Source organism: Prinia subflava, chromosome 12 (assembly GCF_021018805.1).
Source record: "Prinia subflava isolate CZ2003 ecotype Zambia chromosome 12, Cam_Psub_1.2, whole genome shotgun sequence".
Taxonomy (NCBI): Eukaryota; Metazoa; Chordata; class Aves; order Passeriformes; family Cisticolidae; genus Prinia; species Prinia subflava.
This window is the reverse complement of record NC_086258.1, coordinates 5,759,340-5,779,396: the sequence shown is the minus strand read 5'-3', so window position 1 is coordinate 5,779,396 and position 20,057 is coordinate 5,759,340. Positions and strand designations below refer to the sequence as shown.

The window sequence follows — 20,057 nt, the reverse complement described above, 5'->3', positions numbered from 1 at the left end:
AAAATGATGGAAGGCTTCATTTGTAGGGAAATTCCCTGCCGTTGCCATGCTAAATTATTTACAACTGTGAAAAACAGAATTCACTCTTTAGAATTTTTAAAAGTTTAATAAAAGATAAAAGGACAATATCCAGTGTTTTTGGCAATTGGCCAAAGAATACACCTTTAAACAATGTTCTCTATATACTGTTACATTATTGGGGCTATATACATATTCATGAGCTTATATATTATTCAAACATTTTTGTGAGTTTTTGATGTTCCAAGGACTCTTCTGTTTCGTTTTAACCTCTCACTTGTCTGCATGACATCTTGTAGGTTAGGTCAATATGTTTTATTCCTTCTTGTGGTTCCATCCTGGTGTTTCACACTCCCTGATAAGAGGGGTTAATAAATTCTCCTCTGGTGCTTTGGTTTTTGTCACTGTTATCCCTTGGAGAGGCAAATCTGCAGATGTGAGAAACAACATAATTGTTTTACACCATTTTCTGAGTTACATCAAAGCATTTTAACATTGCATAGTCTTTATTTTTGTATTTCGCTAAGACCTATGATATAATATTTATTTATTACACTATCATTTATATAGGTTATACAGCGCATACATAAACTGATAGATTATATTGTACTAACAAGCAGCAAAAAGGAATTATAAATTGTACCATATCAAAATACTTGTGCGCAGTAACAACGTGCAAAAGCTGACACATAACTGCGAAAGCAAATATTATATTGCCATTTATAACACAACCAAAACACAAAAGAAGAAAAGCCGCTGTGGTTATGCCAGCATGAGCTTCCACCTGAGCAACAAGCCGGGATATTTCCCCAGGCAGCCAAACCCCCTGAGCCCACAGAGATTTTCCCGGGGCGCTTTTCCCACCCGGCTCGTAGCTCCAATCCTGCTTTCCTGCGGTCTCTGCGGCTCCTCCCAGGAAGTCCCAGCCGCAGATGAAGCCTTTGGGCAGAGGAATGGGCGGGATGTGTGCCAGGGCAGCCTGGGCGGCTGTGCCGGGCTTTGCAGTGTAAAGCAGCGCGGCTCAGCTCGATGTAAGTTGGTTTTGTCCCCGCTGTCCCTCTGGCAGCTGCTTTGTCCCCAGTGTCAGCTGCTGGCGCTGCTGCTGCTGCTCTCGCCCTGCAGCTGCCCTGGTCCTGCGCTCCTCCTGGGGCACATCCAGGGACAGCCGTGTCCCCAAAACCTCCAGGGTGCACCCCCGAGCTGCCAAGGGGGGGATTGAGGAGCACCGGGATGGAGGAGAGAGCTGCGACCCGCGGGCTGGAGGTGGTGAGTGGCCAGTCCCCGAGGTGACCTTCCGGCTGTCACCTCCAAAATCCTCTGCTCAGGCCAGTGCACCCTTCCAGAGCGAGCGCTGTCCCACTCGGCTGCTCCCTGCTGCTGCCCCCAGCCCCGTGCACAGCTCTGACACAGCTCTGTGGTTTGCTGCAATCTGATAAAGCTTTTTTTACTGCCGCACTTTGATTCTGTCCCCTGCAGGGTGGGTCTCCTCATTCCAGGACTCCCTTGCTTTGCACGCCAAAGCAGTGTCCCCCCACATCTCAGTGTCATGCAAGCACAAGGTGATTTCATAGTCGTGGGCAATATGATGCTCTGGCTTCCCATTTTTCCATAAATTGTGCTATTTTTTTCTATTTGGCAAACGTGAAACCCCACTGGTCTTGGCTGGCAGCTGCTTTGCAATTTTTAGAAATAACAAAAAATGCAGACACTGGGGACTCGAATCCTGCATGTAAGGATGGAAAGTGCACTTAGGAGTATTGAGAGCTTACCTGTGGGCTGGTCAGCTTCAAACCTGTTTTGATTAATTTTTTGGCAGATGGGTAAATTAATTAATGGCTGGTCATAATAAAGGTGCATGCATCCTCCAGCCTCATTGCTTTTATCTCAAGTACCTAACAAAACATTAATTTATTTTAGTTCAAATACTGCATGTTTAAGTAATGCTGTAGAATAGTTGAAGGAATCTGAGGTGAAGGAACAGGCTGCATTTTAGACACAGAAATTAATTTGCTTGGGGCCTTGAAAAAAAGATAATCACCAACATTGCTTTAGAGATAGAAGGTGACATCCTTTAATTAATTGAAATACATTAGTTAATTGGAATAAAACTTGTGACTAAGGCAGAACTGCAGCAGCTGAGAGGCCAGAGATTCTCTATGGGCCAGGAAGGTGAAGGTGCTGCAAGGGCAGCAGCAAGGGCACAGGCAAGAGTTACCTGGGCTCAGTGACACTGGATGGGGAGCTGATGCTGAGTCCCAAATTCCCAGGGGCTGGAGTCCATACCACTCCCAGCTGTGCAGAGGAAAGTGGGGGAAGCCTGGACTGGGAGAGAGGAGGCAGAAGCCATGGTTGCCCTTGTGATCCTGATTCTGTGTGTCATGGGCACAAAGTACAGCCCCAGCACTGTTGGACACACAAAGCAGCTCGTTTTGCCTTTTCCTCTCTGTGGCAGAGCAATCTCTGCTTTGGCTCTGGGCTTGCCCCATCCCAGGTACGTGTTTTCTTTGTCTCAGCCCTCTCCTTTGTCTCTGGGGAATTGCAGGTCTGTGCCTGTAGGAGTGAGACAGCAGGAGCCGTGGCATGCTCAGGAGAGCGGGACCGTCCCTGCGTCACTTCTTGCTGGAGAGGAACAGCAGTGCTGGACGTAGCTCGTGCTCCAGAGAGGTATGGAATGCCCAGTGGGACTGTTCCTGGCTGGCAGCCTGCCCAGGGCAGCTCATCTTGGCAGCAAGAGCAGACAGAGACCTCAGGAAAAGCCACTTTGCTGCAATTTCCTCTGTACCTGCTTATTTCCAGGGAGTGTGTTTAAAGGATCCTCATAAGTAAGGGGATATCCTTCACAGAGGAGAAGGCTCCTTGTTTGTGGAGTTGCTTCATCTGATGGTCTCTGCTAGAGCCTCTTGGCTTGCAAAGTACTTGGAAAATATCAGCATCCCACTGAGAGATCCCAAGGTGCAGAGCAAGGCACACACAGCAGAGAGTCAGTGGTGGAAGGTCATGGATGCCAAGGCTTCTGCATTGGCACTCAGCTCTCTCTCAGTTTCTCTCTCTCAGAAACTGCCCCCTCTGTCTGGGGACCAGCACAGGCTGAAACAGATTTGAGGGCTGCATGGTCCTGAGCCTGTGTTTCTCTCCATGGCAGCATCACACGTAGGCTGGGGATAGATTGGGATGGAGGTGACATCAGAAAAAAAAAAAGGTATTTGTTATTTCTGTTCCTGAAGCAGACAAGGCCTTTCCTCAGAACTGGGAATTTCAAGCCTTAAGGCACCTTCTTCCCACTGATCCCTATCACATTTGGTCATCTGTTAAATTCTCTGACCTGTGGCCTGCAGCAGCCCCATCTTGCAAGAACAGCACTGGAGCTGTTAATATTTTACCTCCAGCTATCTTTTACCTCTCAAGCCATATTTCCTTCTGCTCCCACCCAAATCAGCTCAGGCACCAGGTCTTGTGACTGTAACGGAGAGGAGATTCGAGGAGATTCGAGGAGATTCGAGGAGATTCGAGGAGATTCGAGGAGATTCGAGGAGATTCGAGGAGAGGAGATTCGAGGAGAGGAGATTCGAGGAGAGGAGATTCGAGGAGAGGAGAGGAGAGGAGAGGAGAGGAGAGGAGATTCGAGGAGAGGAGAGGAGATTCGAGGAGAGGAGATTCGAGGAGAGGAGATTCGAGGAGAGGAGAGGAGAGGAGAGGAGAGGAGAGGAGAGGAGAGGAGAGGAGAGGAGAGGAGAGGAGAGGAGAGGAGAGGAGAGGAGAGGAGAGGAGAGGAGATTCGAGGAGAGGAGAGGAGAGGAGAGGAGAGGAGAGGAGAGGAGAGGAGAGGAGAGGAGAGGAGAGGAGAGGAGAGGAGAGGAGAGGAGAGGAGAGGAGAGGAGAGGAGAGGAGAGGAGAGGAGAGGAGAGGAGAGGAGAGGAGAGGAGAGGAGAGGAGAGGAGAGGAGAGGAGAGGAGAGGAGAGGAGAGGAGAGGAGAGGAGAGGAGAGGAGAGGAGAGGAGAGGAGAGGAGAGAGGCTGCCCTGGAGCCAGTGACTTCTGCTTGTCATTGGCTGCTTGCCTGTCAACAGGACTCCTGGTGGAGGGTGGAGCAGAGTCCACCTAGGTGGAGCAGAGTCCACCTGGTGCCCTCTGAAACCCAGAGCTCCTCAGGAGGGTGTTTGCGATGATCTCTGGTAAGGGCTGAAGCTGTATAAAGGTCTAAGTACCTCAGCACAAAATATCCTTGAGGAACTACCCAAATTCTGGTGCAGTGCTGTGGGAATAGCAGAGGAGAGCAGGTAAGTCCTTCTGCAGCTGAGTGTTGGGAGGAGGCTGACCCAATATCCCCCCACCGTCCTGGCATGGCAGAGGACAGACCCCTGCACATCCCTGCTCTGCACCTCACCTCAGCTGCTTTCACATGCCTTCCTTGTTCCAGTTCAAATGTATTTTATTTGCTGTGGAGACAATAGTTTTCTTGACTCATTGCTTCAGGGCTGCCCTCCTCGTGCCCCCATGCTGACTCTTTCTGGTGCACTGAGCATCATTTGTCTCCAGTTTCCAGCCCATTCCCTCTCTGGGTACCTTTTCCCTGCACTGCTAAGTTGAATTCTGTCTCTGCTGCTTTTCATCATCCTCATGATGAATTCCTCATAAGGCACATCTAACTTTCTCCCACTGTGCTTATCCAGCTGGAAGGAGGGTTTTGCTTTCAGTTTTTCCTACTGTCTTTCTTTCCACTCCCCTGAGCTATGATGTACATGGAAATTACAAACCAGTCACAGCTTGATACCTCAGAGTCTCTGTACATCACACTGACCTCTGGGCTGTGCTCTCTCTTGCCTGTACCTAGTTACTGCTTGGGTTTTAAATAGAAAACTGCACATTTTATAGGCTCTAGAGCAAGTCCCCTCACCAAGCACTTCAACAGAACAGAAAACTATTTCTGCTACTTCATAGAGCAGCAGATAAATGGTTTGGAATAAAATAGTTTGTTCTTGTAGGAAAGGGGAGTATTTCATGGCTTGTAGAGTAAGGAGGTCCTTCCCAGGAAGATGGAGAGGTTATGGAAGGGAGAAGCCTGAGGTCTGGGGTCCTTGGCCTGGCTGTTATGGCCTGGCTGAGCTTTACCCCGTGATTAATCCCAACAGGTAATGAGGTTTAAGGCACTGCCACCTCCCCAGTGAGTGTACAAAAGCTTCTCTTGTTCATCTATTTTCCCAATTCTTGTTGTAACTTGTAAGTGAAAGCAGAAACCACTGCAACAGTATTACTGCTCTGAGGTCAGTCAGGAGCAGCCCATGAAGCAATACTGAAGGGCACACCTGTTGGGAAAAACTTCCCTGGGGAGGCAACAGCTTCTTTGTGGCCTCATTTAAAAGCTTCAAACTCACTTTCTTTCTCACTCTCTGCAGGCAAAAATGTCGAGGCCAGTGCAAGCTCGGAGGCTGGAGGGAATAGATAAAAATATCTGGTGAGTTAAAAGAATATCTGGTTTACTCAGGTGGTAGATGTGGTTTTAGGCATCCTAAAACCAGATTGAAACCACAGTAGCCACACAGCACAGAGCAGAAGTTTCCCTCAACTGCTTTGCATGTGTTCAGGAAGCACATCAGAGCAAGTTTGTCCCAGAAGACTTCACTGTGAGTCAGTCCCATACCTGCAGCTCTCACTTTATGATGTATCACGTGTTTTGCACCACTGTGAAGGCAGAAGCATCGCCCTCCCTCTGACCAATCCACCCAAATCCCAGTGGCATCCAAATCTGAGCCAAGTGTTTGCTGCACACTGGCTGCAGCCTGGCACCTGCTCCAAGCTCATCCTGGGGCACTGCAAGCAGAGGGGCAAGGGAAGGGCTGCTGCAAATGCCATTCCCATCCTGCCAGGCACAATGTGGCATTGGGAAAGTTGCGTGCTGGAAGAAGAGATTTATATGGTCTTTCCTCAAGGCCCCGCTGTGCCTGGATTCAAGCTACAAACTGCCAGTGAGCTGGCTTTTATTTGGTTTGAGATGAGCAGTGAGTTCAGCCCACCTTGCCCTCTGCAGAGACCTTCACAGTGTCTGGTTGCTAAATTTTGCAGAGCTGGTATGAGCTTGAAAACCTCCAAGTCCCCTCCTGCTCAGTCCAGTGTGATCAGAAACACCAAAGGCTTTCAACTGTGACCACACACTGACCATAGGAGCTGTTTCCTGGGAGAACAAATTAAACCATTGCCCCAGTGCAGTAGTTCATCATCCTTGGTTTAATTGCAACAGGTCTGAACAGACCTGTGCTTGCTCCTGCCTGCCTGTGAGCAGCAGGATGGCTCTGCAGGAGGGACACCAACCCCACCCCTTCCAAAGGGATGCTGTAAGCAGGCCCGGTGCCAGCACACTGCTCAGACCCTCTGAAAGCTTTTTTATTTCCCTTCTCTCCAGGGTGGAGTTTGCAAAGCTGACTGCTGCCTACTCCAAGGTGAACCTGGGCCTGGGCTTCCCGGACTTCCCTGCACCAGACTTTCTGACAGAGGCGATGACGAGAGCCCTCAATGGGGGGAACCACATGCTGCACCAGTACACCCGGCCCTTTGTGCGTGGACAGATCTCCCTCCTCGGCACTACCCCTCGCTCCCCATCAGCCCTGGTGCTTCAGAGCTCAAAAACATGAGGCAAAACACACATCCAGCCTCGACCCGTGCCCACTGTTCCCAGTAACTCCCTGCTTTACTGGGATGCTTGAAGCAGCTGGGCTGGAAGTTCTCACAGGGCTCTTGGCTTCCCAGTGCCCTTCCAAGGGTTCATCCTTGGTTTAGGAGTCTTCTGCAACCCAATTCCCACCCTCCTCTCACCCCACAGGGCCACCTGCCTCTGGTAAAGGTCCTAGCCCAGCTTTTTGAGAAGCTGCTTGGACGAGATGTGGATCCTATGACCAATGTGATGGTGACTGTGGGGGCATACCAGGCCTTGTTCTGCTGCTTCCAGGCTTTTGTGGATGAAGGTGATGAGGTAACCCAAGATTAGGGCTTGTTGCACTGGCAGCTTTCGCCCAGGGGACCTGCAGGCTGATTTTCATTGTTCTTTTCCAAAGCAAAACTGGTTTTATCCCCATTCTGCAGTGCTTGAGCTTCTAAAGGAAGAAATTACCTGCTGCAGGGCACTGCCTCATTTCTGCATAAAGCAAAATAACCCATTTTGTCCTGAGTGGTGGTGTCCTTCCTGACACTCCCCACAGGCAATGCAGGTTCTCCATGACAGTAATTAAGGGATTAAAGAGTCCTGTCCCTCTCATTGCTCACTCCTCAGGGAAAGTGTGAGCAGGACCAGGAGGATGCTGACATGTCCCTTTCTTGCAGGTGATAGTCATTGAACCCTTCTTTGACTGCTATGAGGCGATGGTGAAAATGGCTGGCGGGACACCTGTGTTTGTCCCTCTGAGACCGGTGAGTGAGTGGAGAAGGGAGGAGTCACAGCAGTCAGCAAAGAGGTGAGTGGTAAACAAAGTGCAGAGGTAGCAAAGCAAACTAAGATTCCCGTGTTCTCTCTAGAATCCTCCAAAAGATGGAAAATTGATGTCTAGTGCAGACTGGCAGCTGGACCCAGCTGAACTGGCTTCTAAATTCAGCAAACGGACAAAAGCCATCATCCTGAACTCACCCAACAACCCTCTGGGCAAGGTAACCCTGCTGGCCATGCTGGGCCCTGGAAGCTGCTGGGGTGCTGCAGCCACATTTGCGGTGCAGCAGTGACTCAACCTGCCTTGCACACAAGGGAAGTGGGTGTTATGGGGGCTCCATGTGCTGTGCTCAGACTCCGGGTGTTTTTAAGCCTTGCTTTTGCCCTGTTTGACCACTGCAGCCAGCTCCTGCCCCTCCTGGCATGGGAGATGATGCCAGGAGGCTACACACAAACGTCAGGAACAAGCAGAGGCAGGCAGGGGCTCAGAAATGCTCCTGCTGTATCTGTGCTGTGCCTGCTGCAGGTGTTCAGCCGCGGGGAGCTGGGGCTGATTGCAGAGCTGTGTGTGAAGCACGACGTGCTGTGCATCAGCGACGAGGTGTACGAGTGGCTGGTCTACGACGGGAAGCAGCACATCCGCATGGGTATGGGCAGGGCGGGGCGGGGCTGGGCTAGGGGAGGTCGCTGGCGGCCCCTGGAAGTCCCAGGAGCACATGCACAGCTGTACTAGGCGTGAATCCCCCACTGGAGGTTATTTTGCTGCACTTCAGTCTCTCCCTCCAAACCAGGTCCTAAACTGAAGCTCTGACTTCAGAACCAGTCAGAGGAGGGATCTAGAACAAAAAGCCCCTTGGCTCCAGTGAAACAGATTTTTTTCCCCCATGCTTTGTAAAGCCACAGTTTTCTGAGTGTCTCTAGTTTCAGGAATTCCATTTCAACACGGTTTCAGCCTGTTCTTCCAGCTGGAGTAACTTGCCATCACCTTGATGCAAGGTGATGGTGCTTGGCATCTCTGAGAGCCCCTGGGGCTGGGTACATGCCTGTGAAAATGCTTAATTAAAAGGAGATGCTCTTAAGAAACGTGGCTACCTGCTTGGGATGTGCTTTGAGGCTCATCCAGGTGAAAGATGTGCTGTGAACACAGAAGATCACAGTGGATTATGGTGGACAGAGAGCTCCCACGTGCCATTAATGCAGCCCAGAAAGGAGCACGCTGAGCTCTGCCACTGGGGTTTCTCTCCTTTCATTGCCAGCCAGCTTGCAAGGGATGTGGGACCGCACGGTGACCATCGGGAGCGCTGGGAAAACCTTCAGTGCCACTGGATGGAAGGTGAATATCCCATGTGGCACCTCATTGTGTCCCCTCTCTGTCCCTTTGCCGTGGCACAGCACCGGGGACACCGCGGCCACGTTCAGCTTTGAGCCTCAGGGTCTGAAAGTACCAGAGGTGCTTCATGAAAGTTCAGTGTAGAAAATCCAATGAACCCAGCACAGGCAGAGAAAATGGAGCCTGAGCAGGTACCCGGAGACTGACCATCCTCCTCCTCCTCTCCTGGCCGCAGGTGGGCTGGGCTGTGGGACCCGACAGGCTGCTGCAGCACCTCCGTACTGTGCACCAGAACTCGGTGTACCTCTGTGCCACAATTACCCAGGTAAGGCAGCTCCCTGCACCTTGCCCTGCAATTCCCAAGCCCACAGAGCAGGGCTAAGAGATGGTCCTCTTGCCCACAGCTGATTTGAAAGGCACACTACAAGTGATTTGTGGTGCCCTGGAGAGGCTCCTTCTTCTCTCCCTACAATTGCCTCATGTCTGGGGGAAAGGAGGGAGTCCAGCCTGCCTGGGGTATATTCCTTATCTTGCATTGACAAATCCAAGGGGCAGTTCAGAGGGGCTGGAGGCAGAGAGCTCCCTAATCACCCGTGAATTACAGGAACTTCAGTTCCCAAGAAAGCCTGACCATCTTCCCACTGAGCACTGGCTCCTCTCTCCTTACAGGAGGCAGTGGCTCAGGGTTTCCAGAGGGAGCTCACGCTCTATGGAAAACCAGAGAGCTACTTTGTCCAGCTGCCCAAGGAGCTGCAGCAAAAGAGAGACTGGCTGGTTCAGAGCCTGGATGCTGTGGGGATGAAACCCATCATCCCTGAGGGCACCTACTTCCTGGTGGCAGACATCTCCCAGTTCAGTGAGTCACCCACAGTCCTGCCCAGGTGGGCTGGGGGTGGGAGGTGGTACTACTGGCAGGGACAGGAACCTGCATAAACCATAACTCATCAGAGCAGGGATGGACTGCATGTTGCCCATCCAAGCTGCAAGGATGTGGGCTTGGGGCTCAGCTGAGGCACCTGGAAGCTGCCCCAGCCTCTGCCCTGCTGTGCTTCTCCTGCAGAATCTGATGTCCCCGATGCCCCCAACTCAGATGAGCCCTACGACTACAGATTTACAAAGTGGATGGTCAAGAACAAGGTAAATGGGTCTGGCCCTTTCTGCTGCCTTTGCCCTGGGTGGGTTTGTGCCCACTGTGCCCACCCAAGCTCATGGCTGGGGGGCCTGGAGTTCACCCACTCTGGGGCACAGCAGGCTGCAGGCCAGCCCCAGGGCAGGAGCCTCAGCTCCACGTGTTTCCTCCTCCCAGGGGCTTGCTGCCATCCCGCTCTCAAATTTCTACAGTGAGGCCCACAAGAACAACTGCAGCAACTTCATCCGGTTCTGCTTTGCAAAGGTGAGATACATGACAGCACTAAGGGAGGTGAGGTTGGGAGTGATAATCAGGGCTGGTTTAATGAGAGAGATGCCAAGAAAAAATGCAGGATGCCTTGGGTATTGGAGCCCCAGCATGGCATCCCAGCTGGAGCAACCACTCCTGAAGACACATGAGCTGAGCTGGGGGCACCAGATGTGCCAAGGCTGTCCTAAACTTTGTCCCAACAGTATCCTACATTTCTTGGCCAAGGAAGGGACTCTCTAGGTGCCCCTTTAGCTGCCCAGTGGCTGTGCCTGTCTCATGCTGAACCTGCAATGCCCCAGAATGAGAACAGGATTTTTCTATCAACAATGGCTGCAGCGAGGGGGAATAGGATTTGACTGGGAGCCACTGACCAAACCTGTGGTATTTTTTAGGAGGAAGCTACACTGAAGGCAGCAAATGACATATTGGAAAAATGGAAACAGGAGAAAACCAGCTCCTGAATACACTGAGAGAACCAGGCTCTCCTTGGGCCTCACCTACCCCAACTGCTCTTCTTCTTCACTTGTCTACAAACTTCGATATGTTCTTACTTCAGTGCTTTCAAAGGCATTTTCTGTCAGACAAATGGGTAAGAGGACATGTTCAGTCACTTTGAAGTGATTTCAAGAAGTGAGACTTTGTGTGCACTGATGGTATTTGACATTTCTCACATGTAAAAACTTTACTAATCAGTTCTGGGATGCATCCAGCAACACACAAGATGAGGATGGCTCCTGGGGTCTGTCTCACCACCAAATTCTGAGAAGGTGTTTCAGGACCTGCCTTTAAGGCTGTGCTGGAGGGTTAGTGTGGCTTGTCTTGCTCCACATCCCCACTCAGGGCAGCACTTCCACTGGCCCTCATGTCCCACAGGACCAGACACTATCACCAGCCAGCAGTAGGGTGACTCCTATGATCTGATGATTATAAACCCAGTGAAATGCCATTTCCCATCATAAACTCTTTTCCCACTGTTTTTTTTTTCTGTGCCTCTCTTGGGAAGATGAGCACACAGTTGGTTTTCCCCCAGGAATCAGGCTTTCACCAGTAGCCTGGCTATTGTCAAACCTTCCAAATTACTCCTGGCACTTTCTCAGGAAAGCGCCATCCAGGCTGCAGAGCAAAACCATCTGGCCTTTGACAAGTGTACACAGTGGCAGGAGAGGATGGGCACCATGGCCTTGGCTGCTCCTTCTGCTGGTGGGCACCACAACCTCCGACTCAGTGAGCTGGTGGGGTTAAATGAGCAATTCTGGAGAGATAATTGTTACGTAAGTGTCAATTTCAGCCTAGATAGGAGCGTAAAATGTGCGACAGATTGTGCAATGAGTGTTTGTAGCAGTTACATTAAAATGGAATTACTGCAATCGTGGAAGAGTATACATCTCTGTAATGACTGCAGGACTGATGGAGCTCTCCTTGAGAGCTGCCTCATCTGTGCTGGGTCCTGTGATGGTGGCTGCTCATCCCACTCAGGCTGGTGGGAGACCTCTGCAGGTTTTCCGTATGGGGCTGCAGCTGGTGATAGCAATGCCCTGGGAGGCAGAGCTGCGTGGGCCAGCAGGAGGGAGGGGAGAGGGAAGGAGGCAAACAGCCACCTGCCTTCCCTGGTGTCCCGTCTCCTCTGTTTGCCCAGCCTGGATGGGTGAGGCTGCTGCTCAAAGCCCTTTTGCACCAATATGTGCCAAGACGGGGAGAGTCACAATCGCTGGAACAGAGAAAGAACCGTGCAATTAGATGGTTAACATGAAGACTCATTGCAACACCCCCATGTGTATGGGCTGTTATTTAGGCCATGGCACAACCTGCAAAGGGCAGGGTGCACCTCCCTATGGTCCAGAACTCACACAGGGCTCGTGCAAAGACACGCGAGTACCAGATTTTACACACCCACACAGGAAGTGTGATCTTCCCCGGCGCACCGGGCTGCACCAGCGCCCCGCGGGTCGCCCATCCTCCCGCGGGTCGCCCATCCTCCCGCGGACCGGCACCGACCCTGCTTAGCTGCGCTGCCGCGCGGGCCGGTTAAACGCCGACCGCGTGACCTCGGGCTCCTCCCCGCTGTGGGCGGGGCCTGCGCCCTCCGGCCAATCAGCAGCGCGGGGGCGGGGCCGGCAGGCGGGGAAGATGGCGGACGCGGGGAGCAGTGCCGGGAAGCGGCCCAAGGGCGCTCAGGTGGGCGGCGGGGCCCGGGTCCGGCCTGCGGCTCTGAGGGGAGCTCGGGGCGTGCCCCGGAACCGGCTCTGAGGGGAGCCTGGCGCTAACTCGTGCTGTCCCCCGTAGGTTGAGGACAGGAAGGTGGACTGGCGGCGCTGGAAGCAGGAGAGTAAGGAAGGCCGGGCACACGCGGGGGCCGGGGCCGCTCGGAGGGGTCGCGGTGTTTAACGCCAGGCGCTGTTCCGTCCCAGGGAAAGCAGAGACGAAGAAATGGAGGGAAATAAAGCTGCTGAAGAAACTGGAGAAACAGCGCATGCGAGAGCTGGCAGAACAACAAGCCCAGACGCAGGAGGAACAGAAGGAAGACAGAGGTGATGCTGCTGTGACCCGGTGGGGACACATGGGTGGAAAGTGCTAGAAAAGCTGGCTGGTAAAAGGCAGTCAGTGTCACCTCCCGATAGGAAAGGTGTTACATGTGTGGATCAGTCCACGTGCCCAGACAGGCACGAACACTGCTCTACTCCAGTAGTACACTACAACTCCAGTGCAACCACTAGAGATCGTTCTTAGGAGAAAACCTGCGATTAAACCTCAGAATCGGGAGTTGCTTTTCCCGCAGCGGGGTGCAGCTGGGGCAGGGCTGCCCGGCCGTGGCTGCCTCACGTCTCTCTCTGTCCGCAGGGCGCCGGCACACGCTGAGCGTGGCACTGCCCGGCTCCATCCTCAACAACGCGCAGTCCCCGGAGCTGCGCGCGTACCTGGCGGGGCAGATCGCGCGCGCCTGCGCCATCTTCTGCGCCGACGAGGTCGTGGTGTTCGACGAGCAGGGGGAGGACGTCAGGTAGGGCAGAGACTGAAGGACAGCACGCCTGGGTTAGGTTTTAGGAAGGGATTCCTTCCTGTGAGGGTGGTGAGGACCTGGCACGGCTTTCCCTGAGAAGCTGTGGCTGCCCCTGGATCCTTGGAAGTGTCCGAGGCCAGGCTGGACAGGGCTTGGAGCAGACTGGGATAGTGGAAGGTGTTCCTGCCCATGGCAGGGGGTGGAACAAGATGCTCTTTTAACTTCCCTTACAACCCAGGCCATGCTGTGATTCTCTGAAGGAAGAGCTATCTTGTTCTGCCCAGTATTTCCTCTCAGCTTTCTGTTCCTTCTCTCTTTTATTAAGCTAATGCCAGGAAGGAACTGCATGTACCCTTCCCCAGTGCCAGGATTACAGGGACCACTATACCCCAGGGAAAGAGATGTTGACTGAACTGTCCTGGCAGCTCAGATCATTTATCCCAACATGGGGTTGACAAAGCAAAGGAGGCCGAGTTCTCCTTTACCCTTAAACCGTGCTGTGGAGGGACAGGACATGCCCTGTATCCTTATGGAGGATGCTTTGCTATCCTTCAGTTTTGCACTTGGACCTGTACCCAAGTTAACTGGCCAAGCCATGCAATCCTGGAGCATGCAGCTCAGTAGCATCCAACTGCCATGTCACATTAATACATAAAGACCAAAAACAAAACTGAAAAAGATACTTGGCTTATGGAGAGAGTTCCAAGGGTGATTTGTTAACAGACTGCCTCTGGAGCAGCCCTATTACAAGGGTTAGACAGGAGGGATGTGCTGCTATTGTCAGATTAAGAAGCAAGGCTTGGTCTTCTGGAGACCTGACCCATCTCATGCCAAGTTAACAAGCTGCTTGCTTTCACTTTCAGGAGCGTGGAGGGGGAGTTTTCAGGAATTGGGAAGAAAGGCAAGGCTTGTGTGCAGCTGGCTCGGATCCTGCAGTACTTGGAGTGCCCTCAGTAAGTTTTCTTTTGTCTGTACTCAGCTCCTTTGAGTCAACAGAGCTAGAACTGAGATCCAGATTCCACAAAAATGCCTTTTCACATTTCACCTTTCTCTGGTGACAGATACTTGAGGAAATCCTTTTTTCCAAAACACGAGGATCTGCAGTTTGCAGGTAAGATGCAGTTGTCTCCTTCCTTCCTGAGCTCTGCTCATTGTGTGTGGGGCAGCCAGGGCTTTTCCCCACTTTGGTGCTGGACCTGAGAGGGAAGGAGCAGGGGAACACCTTCACCTGCAGCTGGGTTTTCCCCCCAGCTGGTTTTCTTTGCTCTGTGCTGTTCTAGGGCTGCTCAACCCCCTGGACAGCCCCCACCACATGCGGGTGGACGAGGAGTTGGAGTACCGGGAGGGAGTCGTGCTGGACCGGCCAACGAAGCCAGGCAGAGGCTCTTTTGTTAACTGTGGGATGAGGAAGGTGTGTCTGCTACCCACAGGTGCCAAAACAACTTCCCTTGTCTCTCTGGCAGATTTGAAGCAGGCAGGGTGAGCGCTGCTGGGTGTCTGAAGGCTGCAGTGGGCTGCTGGGGGGTTTAAGGCTGTTGCTGTCTTGTCTCTTCTGCTGTGGCAATGTTTGTGGCTTTCCAAGCTCTGGCAGGTCCCACACATTCCAGCAGATCATTGCTTTACTGCTGCTGCTGAACCTTTGAGTAGCGAAATAAGCTTCAGACTGATAACCAAGCCCCTGAGCCACACACAAAGCTCCTCATTCCAGCTCCACGCCAGAACCGACCCCCACTTCCACAAAGGATTCCCTTTCTTTCCTGCCTTCCCCAGTCCTTCCACAATGCCTGGTGCTGATGGTGGCTGTCATTGCAGGAGGTGCAGATTGACAAACAGCTGAACCCTGGTCTGCGAGTCACCGTGCGCCTGAAGGAGCCCCAGAATCCAGGTAATCCATGGCTCCATAGCATCTGTAAACTCCAGTCCTGCAGGAGCTGCTCCTTCCATGTGACAGGTTTGAAGGTACCCAGCAGTTCTGCATGTTCCCTTCACTCCATACACAAATTCAGTAGCACCCTTACCATGCCTCCCTCCATAACTGGGAAGAACTGTTAGCTCTGACCAGCAATAAAGAGCCCAAACACACACGCAGGCTTTCCAGAACTCACTAAATTTCCAGAATACTTTTTCACATTCTGGAAAAAGAGAGGATGATGTTGCCCCTCCAGTCAGTGCCCTGTTCCAGGACAAACTGCTGGCTGTGGCTGGTCAGATCTCACCAATCACAGGGGCTGTTAAACTTTGCTTTCTTTCAGAAGCCAAAGTGCGGAAGGGCACCGTGGTGTCCTCGCACCACCCCCGGGAAGTCTCAGGCTTGTACTGGGGTTACAGCGTCCGCCTGGCCTCCTGCTTGAGTGAGTATTGAGAGAGTCTCTGCCTGGGCTTCTGCACCAGTCCCAGGCCTCCTGCCTGCACATTTCTTTCCTAGAAATGTCCTTGTCTGCAGGGCAGCTTACACGTGCAGCCAGCAGCCGTGTGGCAGGCAGATTTTAGGGCTGAAATGAGGCATGAACCACCCCGGTCACCCTCAGGACTCTGCCCTGTAACCTTCACTCACCATTGCTCCAAATGGCTGCACAACAGCAAGAAATAAGTTGGTGGGTGCCCTTCTCCATTTCAATAACTACATCCCCCTCATTCACATCAGAGCCAGCAGTGGAATTTGAGTTCAAAAGCCCTGGAAAATTCTTTTCCTATCTTCTGGTTGATTGGACTTGGTAGGAAGACTGTAAGCTGTTAGGGGGTGGTTCCTGGCACCTGTCTTGAGCTTTAAGGAAAAGGATGTGGGAGATGCTTGCAGCAAGGGAGTTATGAGGGAAAAAGGAGTCATTCTGTCTCCAGATGCACTTTTGGCACTGAAAGCTGCCACCGCTCAACCATGGAGTGTTTTAGCCTGTCCAGAAGGCACATGGGTGAGGACATGGCAGCAATAACCCCAAACTGTTGTTCCAGGTGCTGTCTTTTCCGAGTGCCCATTCAAGGAAGGCTATGATCTCTCTATTGGGACCTCAGAGCGGGGCAGCTCCGTGGACCAGGTCACTCTGCCCTCCTTCAGGTTTGTGTCCTGCCTGCTTGGCCCCACTCAGAGCTCCCAGGGAGGCTGGTGGAAGCAGCAGAGGAGGGAAAATACCCCAGAACAAACCCAGTTCTTTTCCTGTTCCTCTGGGGCTGGTAGCAGGGACTGTCACATCAGCCAGATGCCGTGGGGCTTTGGTGGGGAGGCAGCTGCAGTGGGCACCATCAGCACCAGCCACAGCTCCCTGCTTCAGCAGCACACAGGAGCCTGGGGGCAGAGCCAGCCCGTCTCACCCTGCCCCTGTGCCCTCCCCAGGCACGCCCTTGTCGTATTTGGAGGCCTGGAGGGCCTGGAAGCCGGGATTGATGTGGACCCCAACCTGGAGGTCACTGACCCAAGTGTCTTGTTTGACTTCTACCTGAACACGTGTCCCGGCCAGGGCAGCAGAACCATCCGGACAGAGGTAGGGCTGCTGTGGGTGTGCACGGGGCAGGGCTGCCTGCCTGGGCAGTGGCACACACGGCCCAGCTGTGCCCTGACTGCCCTGGCTCTGCTGCAGGAGGCACTGCTGATCTCTCTGTCCGCACTGAGACCGCACATTGAGAAGGCTGTGAAGACACCTGGACACAGCTGAGGGAAGGAAAACCACTGACCTTGCCCTTGGGGAGGCAGCTCTTCCAATGTGGGGAGCTGGGCAAGTCACTCCAGGAGCCTGGTGGGACCAAAGCACGGTGTGACTGGAGCTGGCAGCACTGCCAAACCACATTCCCTGCTGCTGGAGCAGCTGGGCTGTGCCCTCCTGCCTGCAGGCTCCAGCCAAGGCTGGCTGCTGCTTCTCAGCAGCGGGCACAAGCCTGGCAGCAGACTTGGTCTCAGCAGCTTGGACATCTCAGGTGTGAATAAAGCAGTCTGGAACCTCAGCTGCTGTGAAATCCAGGTGTGTCTTGGTGTAGGCACACTCAGTGCCTCTGGAGCAATGTGGCCTTTGGGCTGAAGTCAGAACTTGCCAAGAAGCTGTTCCTGCCTCAGCCTGATTTCCCCCAGCCCCCTTCAAGGCTTTATCTTTCCCAACAGCAGGAAAGGCTGGAGCTTCAATTTAGCCTTAGCACTAAAACACATCTCGTTATAGTCTGGCTCTATCTGTGATGCCTTAAGCTCTGCCTGCAGTGAGCTCAGACAGGAAAGCAGCTGGAAAAGTTGGCTCTATCCTCCCCTCCTGCTGAGATATTCAGAGCCTGGGTGAGAACAGATAAGAAACAACCAATATCATAGGTGTTCAGAGCTTTATTGCTAAAACCATCTTCTGAAAGAAAACAATTGTACAGTTCTTTAGCCACAGGAAGGCAGGAACTTCTCTCTTCCTTTGGCACCCATCTTGCTCCCCTCCTAAACAGCAACAATGACTTCCCTTTGTGCCTGAATGAGCCTCAAAAAACTCCAAAGCAGCAGTGGATTTGGGGCAAGTCCTAGAGAGCCCTGACAGTGGCAGGTGCCCCCGAGCCTCCTGCAGCCTCTGGAGCCCTGCTGTGTGTCTGTGTTTCAGTTAGACTCAAGGGAAGCACAGAAGCACAGGTTTGAATCTTAATTCCCACATTTACAACTGCACAAGGAACTATGATCCTGCAGGTGCCTGCCAGTCCCTTGCTGGGGTTACCTGGATTTGTTCTAGTCAGGGTTCAGTGCTTTCCAGCTGTGATGGCCTTCAAGTTACTTGTTCTCCTGAGGATGTTTGGGACAAAGAGGAGCCCTGAGGCTCGCTCAATGCTCTCAATGGGAACCAGGAACCGTTCCAGGGGGATTTTATCATCCACTGGGCTGTTGGGCATCACGTAGGAGCGCAACTCAATCTCCCCACTCTCCTTTTCCAAGATGAGCACCTTGAAGAAATGGGTGGGGACAGCCACGTTGTTCTTCCCAATCACTTGGTACTTCACATACATCTTCCCATCGGCCTCCATCCTGCACCAACAGCAACAGCCCAGGTTATCTCCTGGTTTGGTGTCGCTCCACCCCTCAGTCCTCCAACACCCCCTAAATAAGCCCCCAGCTCAGCTCCTGGCTGGGCAGAGGCTGTGTGACATGGGGAGGGTGGGCCGTGCACTGGGGCTGCTCCCAAATCCCCTCCCTGCTGGCTCTCTAACATACTTTCCAAGCTGTTTCCTGCTGCTGAAGAGATCTCAACAGGAGCCAGCTGCTCTTTAATGCTATGTGGAGACCTTTGAAAATAATGTCATGTCCTTTAGTGGAAAAGTAGTCCATGACCATTGAACCTGCAAGCTTTATTCTGCAGGGATGGGGTCTGCAGTCTAATCTGGTAACCAGCTAATCCACTAACTTGTTAAGGACTGCAAACAAAAAGAAGCTGGCTATACTGCAGCTCAGGAATCCTACTTGACTCCTGAAACAATAATCTGGATGGGAAATACATAAACTAATCCTATCCTAAAAAGGTACCTCTCCACAGAACCTGTGCACAGCTGGTCTCACTACTGAGAGGGCCCTTAGCAGGTCCCTCAGCCTGTTTTCCTTTGCCACCACAGTGCATCTTTTGGGGCCAGTCCAGCTCAGCCCTCGTGTTTACCTGGGCAGGAAGAGGGGTCCTGTGCAGACGTAGACATTCCTGTTGTGTTTTGCCAAGCTCCTGCAGTACTTCTCGAGGTTATTCCAGGCATTCTGGTTTAAATGAGGATTCTAGAAACACAACCAGTAGTAAGTTGCTGGGTTATTTCCTCACTGTTCAGAGTAACACCTTTTCTGCCTTTTCTGTAACACAGAGCCCCAAGCACTTTCTGTAGGAGATCTCCACTATCACCTCTGCTTTGGGAGCTGTGACAGCCCGGTTTGCAAACCCGACACAGAACTTATTGCCTAAGGCCGCAATTTTTTTCTAAGTGTTCATCTACCTGTTTAATTCTGCTCCTGACAGGAGCTGCACTGAACGGGGTCTCTCATGGCTTGAGAGGCACGCACAGGCTGCTGCATTTGTAGGATCTCTATTAAACTGAGCAGGAAATACGGCACAAATACGGCACCGCCGAGTGACTTTGGCAGGCACAAACACAGCGGCGCTGCCGGGGGTTCCCGCAGGGAGCAGCGGCTGCCCTTGAGCGCGGGCAGCTCCGGCGGGCCCCGGGCCGTACCTGCGGGGCGATGTTGCTCAGGTAGAAGGTGTCCTTCATGGCCTTCTGGCTCCACCGGTGGTTGGCGGCGGCGGCCAGGTGCCCGCGGTCGAAGCCGCTGCCGCGGTAGTCGGCGTTGGTGGCGCGGTGATATTCGTGCACCGAGTCGTCCTCCTGGAAGTCGCAGGCGGCGCGGTCCGAGGCGCCGCTGAGCGTGTCCCGGTTGAGCTGCTCGATGACCCAGAGCGCGCTGCGGCTCCGCGGGTCGTAGCACAGCACGTAGGACTCGCGGCTCCGCAGCTGCGCCAGCCCGGGCAGCCCGTACTTGCTCAGCTCGGTGCGCCCCGCGCCCGGCGGCGCGGGCAGGCTGGCCGCTGCCACGGCGGGCAGCACGGGCAGGCGGGCCAGCAGCCCCTCGGCCGCATCGCCGCGCTCCCGGGGCTCCCGGCGGGCGAGGGCCGCGCCCAGCCCCGCGCCCGCAGCCAGCGGCAGCACCCACCGAGCCCGCAGCATGGCCGCTCCTCCGCGGGCCCGCCCCGCCTTCAACGGGCAGAGCCGCAGCCACGGGCGGCTGCGCTGTTCCCGCGGCATCGCCGCTTTAAGGGGGAGCGCGCATAGGGCGAGCGGCGGCCACAGCGCGGGGCACGGGGACACCGGGACAGGGACACGGGGACAGGGACACCGGGAACAGGGACACACGCCGGGCACGGGGACACCGGGACACCAGGCACGGGGACACCCACCGGGGACAGGGACACCCACCGGGGACA

At 53.5% G+C, this 20,057-nt stretch overlaps 3 protein-coding genes across 4 annotated transcripts; 2 read left to right on the top strand and 1 right to left on the bottom strand.

Moving 5' to 3' along the window:
* The first annotated feature begins 917 nt into the window (after positions 1 to 917).
* KYAT1 (kynurenine aminotransferase 1) lies at positions 918 to 11,532 on the top strand. Of its 2 annotated transcripts, XM_063409975.1 has the most exons (15): positions 933 to 1,049; positions 1,205 to 1,284; positions 2,561 to 2,682; positions 5,411 to 5,469; positions 6,415 to 6,565; positions 6,832 to 6,981; positions 7,329 to 7,415; positions 7,521 to 7,649; positions 7,955 to 8,075; positions 8,685 to 8,761; positions 8,994 to 9,083; positions 9,428 to 9,614; positions 9,819 to 9,895; positions 10,065 to 10,151; positions 10,550 to 11,532. In XM_063409975.1, exons 3-15 carry the CDS (start codon positions 2,599 to 2,601, stop codon positions 10,616 to 10,618), a joined length of 1,368 nt encoding a protein of 455 aa, XP_063266045.1. In that variant the 5' UTR covers positions 933 to 1,049; positions 1,205 to 1,284; positions 2,561 to 2,598; the 3' UTR covers positions 10,619 to 11,532. The 2 variants fall into 2 exon arrangements, with proteins under 2 accessions (XP_063266044.1, XP_063266045.1); XM_063409974.1 differs by lacking the exon at positions 1,205 to 1,284 and having other exon boundaries at positions 918 to 1,049.
* Positions 11,533 to 12,255: 723 nt separating this feature from the next.
* SPOUT1 (SPOUT domain containing methyltransferase 1) lies at positions 12,256 to 17,088 on the top strand. The gene is made up of 12 exons (XM_063409979.1): positions 12,256 to 12,332; positions 12,441 to 12,483; positions 12,566 to 12,685; positions 12,996 to 13,155; positions 14,019 to 14,108; positions 14,217 to 14,266; positions 14,436 to 14,566; positions 14,968 to 15,040; positions 15,408 to 15,506; positions 16,105 to 16,207; positions 16,484 to 16,631; positions 16,728 to 17,088. The coding sequence occupies exons 1-12, from the start codon at positions 12,285 to 12,287 to the stop codon at positions 16,800 to 16,802; spliced, it is 1,140 nt and encodes a 379-aa protein (XP_063266049.1). The 5' UTR covers positions 12,256 to 12,284; the 3' UTR covers positions 16,803 to 17,088.
* Positions 17,089 to 17,437: 349 nt separating this feature from the next.
* Positions 17,438 to 19,952, bottom strand: ENDOG (endonuclease G). Its single transcript, XM_063409977.1, has 3 exons — positions 19,309 to 19,952; positions 18,750 to 18,859; positions 17,438 to 18,127 (listed from the first exon to the last, which is right to left on the bottom strand). Exons 1-3 carry the CDS (start codon positions 19,876 to 19,878, stop codon positions 17,845 to 17,847), a joined length of 963 nt encoding a protein of 320 aa, XP_063266047.1. The 5' UTR covers positions 19,879 to 19,952; the 3' UTR covers positions 17,438 to 17,844.
* Positions 19,953 to 20,057: the final 105 nt, after the last annotated feature.

Excerpts from the sequence above, each read along its gene's own strand:
- KYAT1 (XM_063409974.1), top strand. The coding sequence starts at position 2,599 with ATGCTCAGGAGAGCGGGACCGTCCCTGCGTCACTTCTTGCTGGAGAGG. Across the intron at positions 2,683-5,410 it reads GTAGCTCGTGCTCCAGAGAG|GCAAAAATGTCGAGGCCAGT; the intron begins GTATGGAATGCC and ends CACTCTCTGCAG. Across the intron at positions 7,650-7,954 it reads CCAACAACCCTCTGGGCAAG|GTGTTCAGCCGCGGGGAGCT; the intron begins GTAACCCTGCTG and ends TGCCTGCTGCAG.
- SPOUT1 (XM_063409979.1), top strand. The coding sequence starts at position 12,285 with ATGGCGGACGCGGGGAGCAGTGCCGGGAAGCGGCCCAAGGGCGCTCAG. Across the intron at positions 15,507-16,104 it reads CCGCCTGGCCTCCTGCTTGA|GTGCTGTCTTTTCCGAGTGC; the intron begins GTGAGTATTGAG and ends CTGTTGTTCCAG. Across the intron at positions 16,208-16,483 it reads GTCACTCTGCCCTCCTTCAG|GCACGCCCTTGTCGTATTTG; the intron begins GTTTGTGTCCTG and ends TGCCCTCCCCAG.
- ENDOG (XM_063409977.1), bottom strand. The coding sequence starts at position 19,878 with ATGCCGCGGGAACAGCGCAGCCGCCCGTGGCTGCGGCTCTGCCCGTTG. Across the intron at positions 18,860-19,308 it reads TGAGCAACATCGCCCCGCAG|AATCCTCATTTAAACCAGAA; the intron begins GTACGGCCCGGG and ends TTGTGTTTCTAG. Across the intron at positions 18,128-18,749 it reads GGACCCCTCTTCCTGCCCAG|GATGGAGGCCGATGGGAAGA; the intron begins GTAAACACGAGG and ends CTGTTGGTGCAG.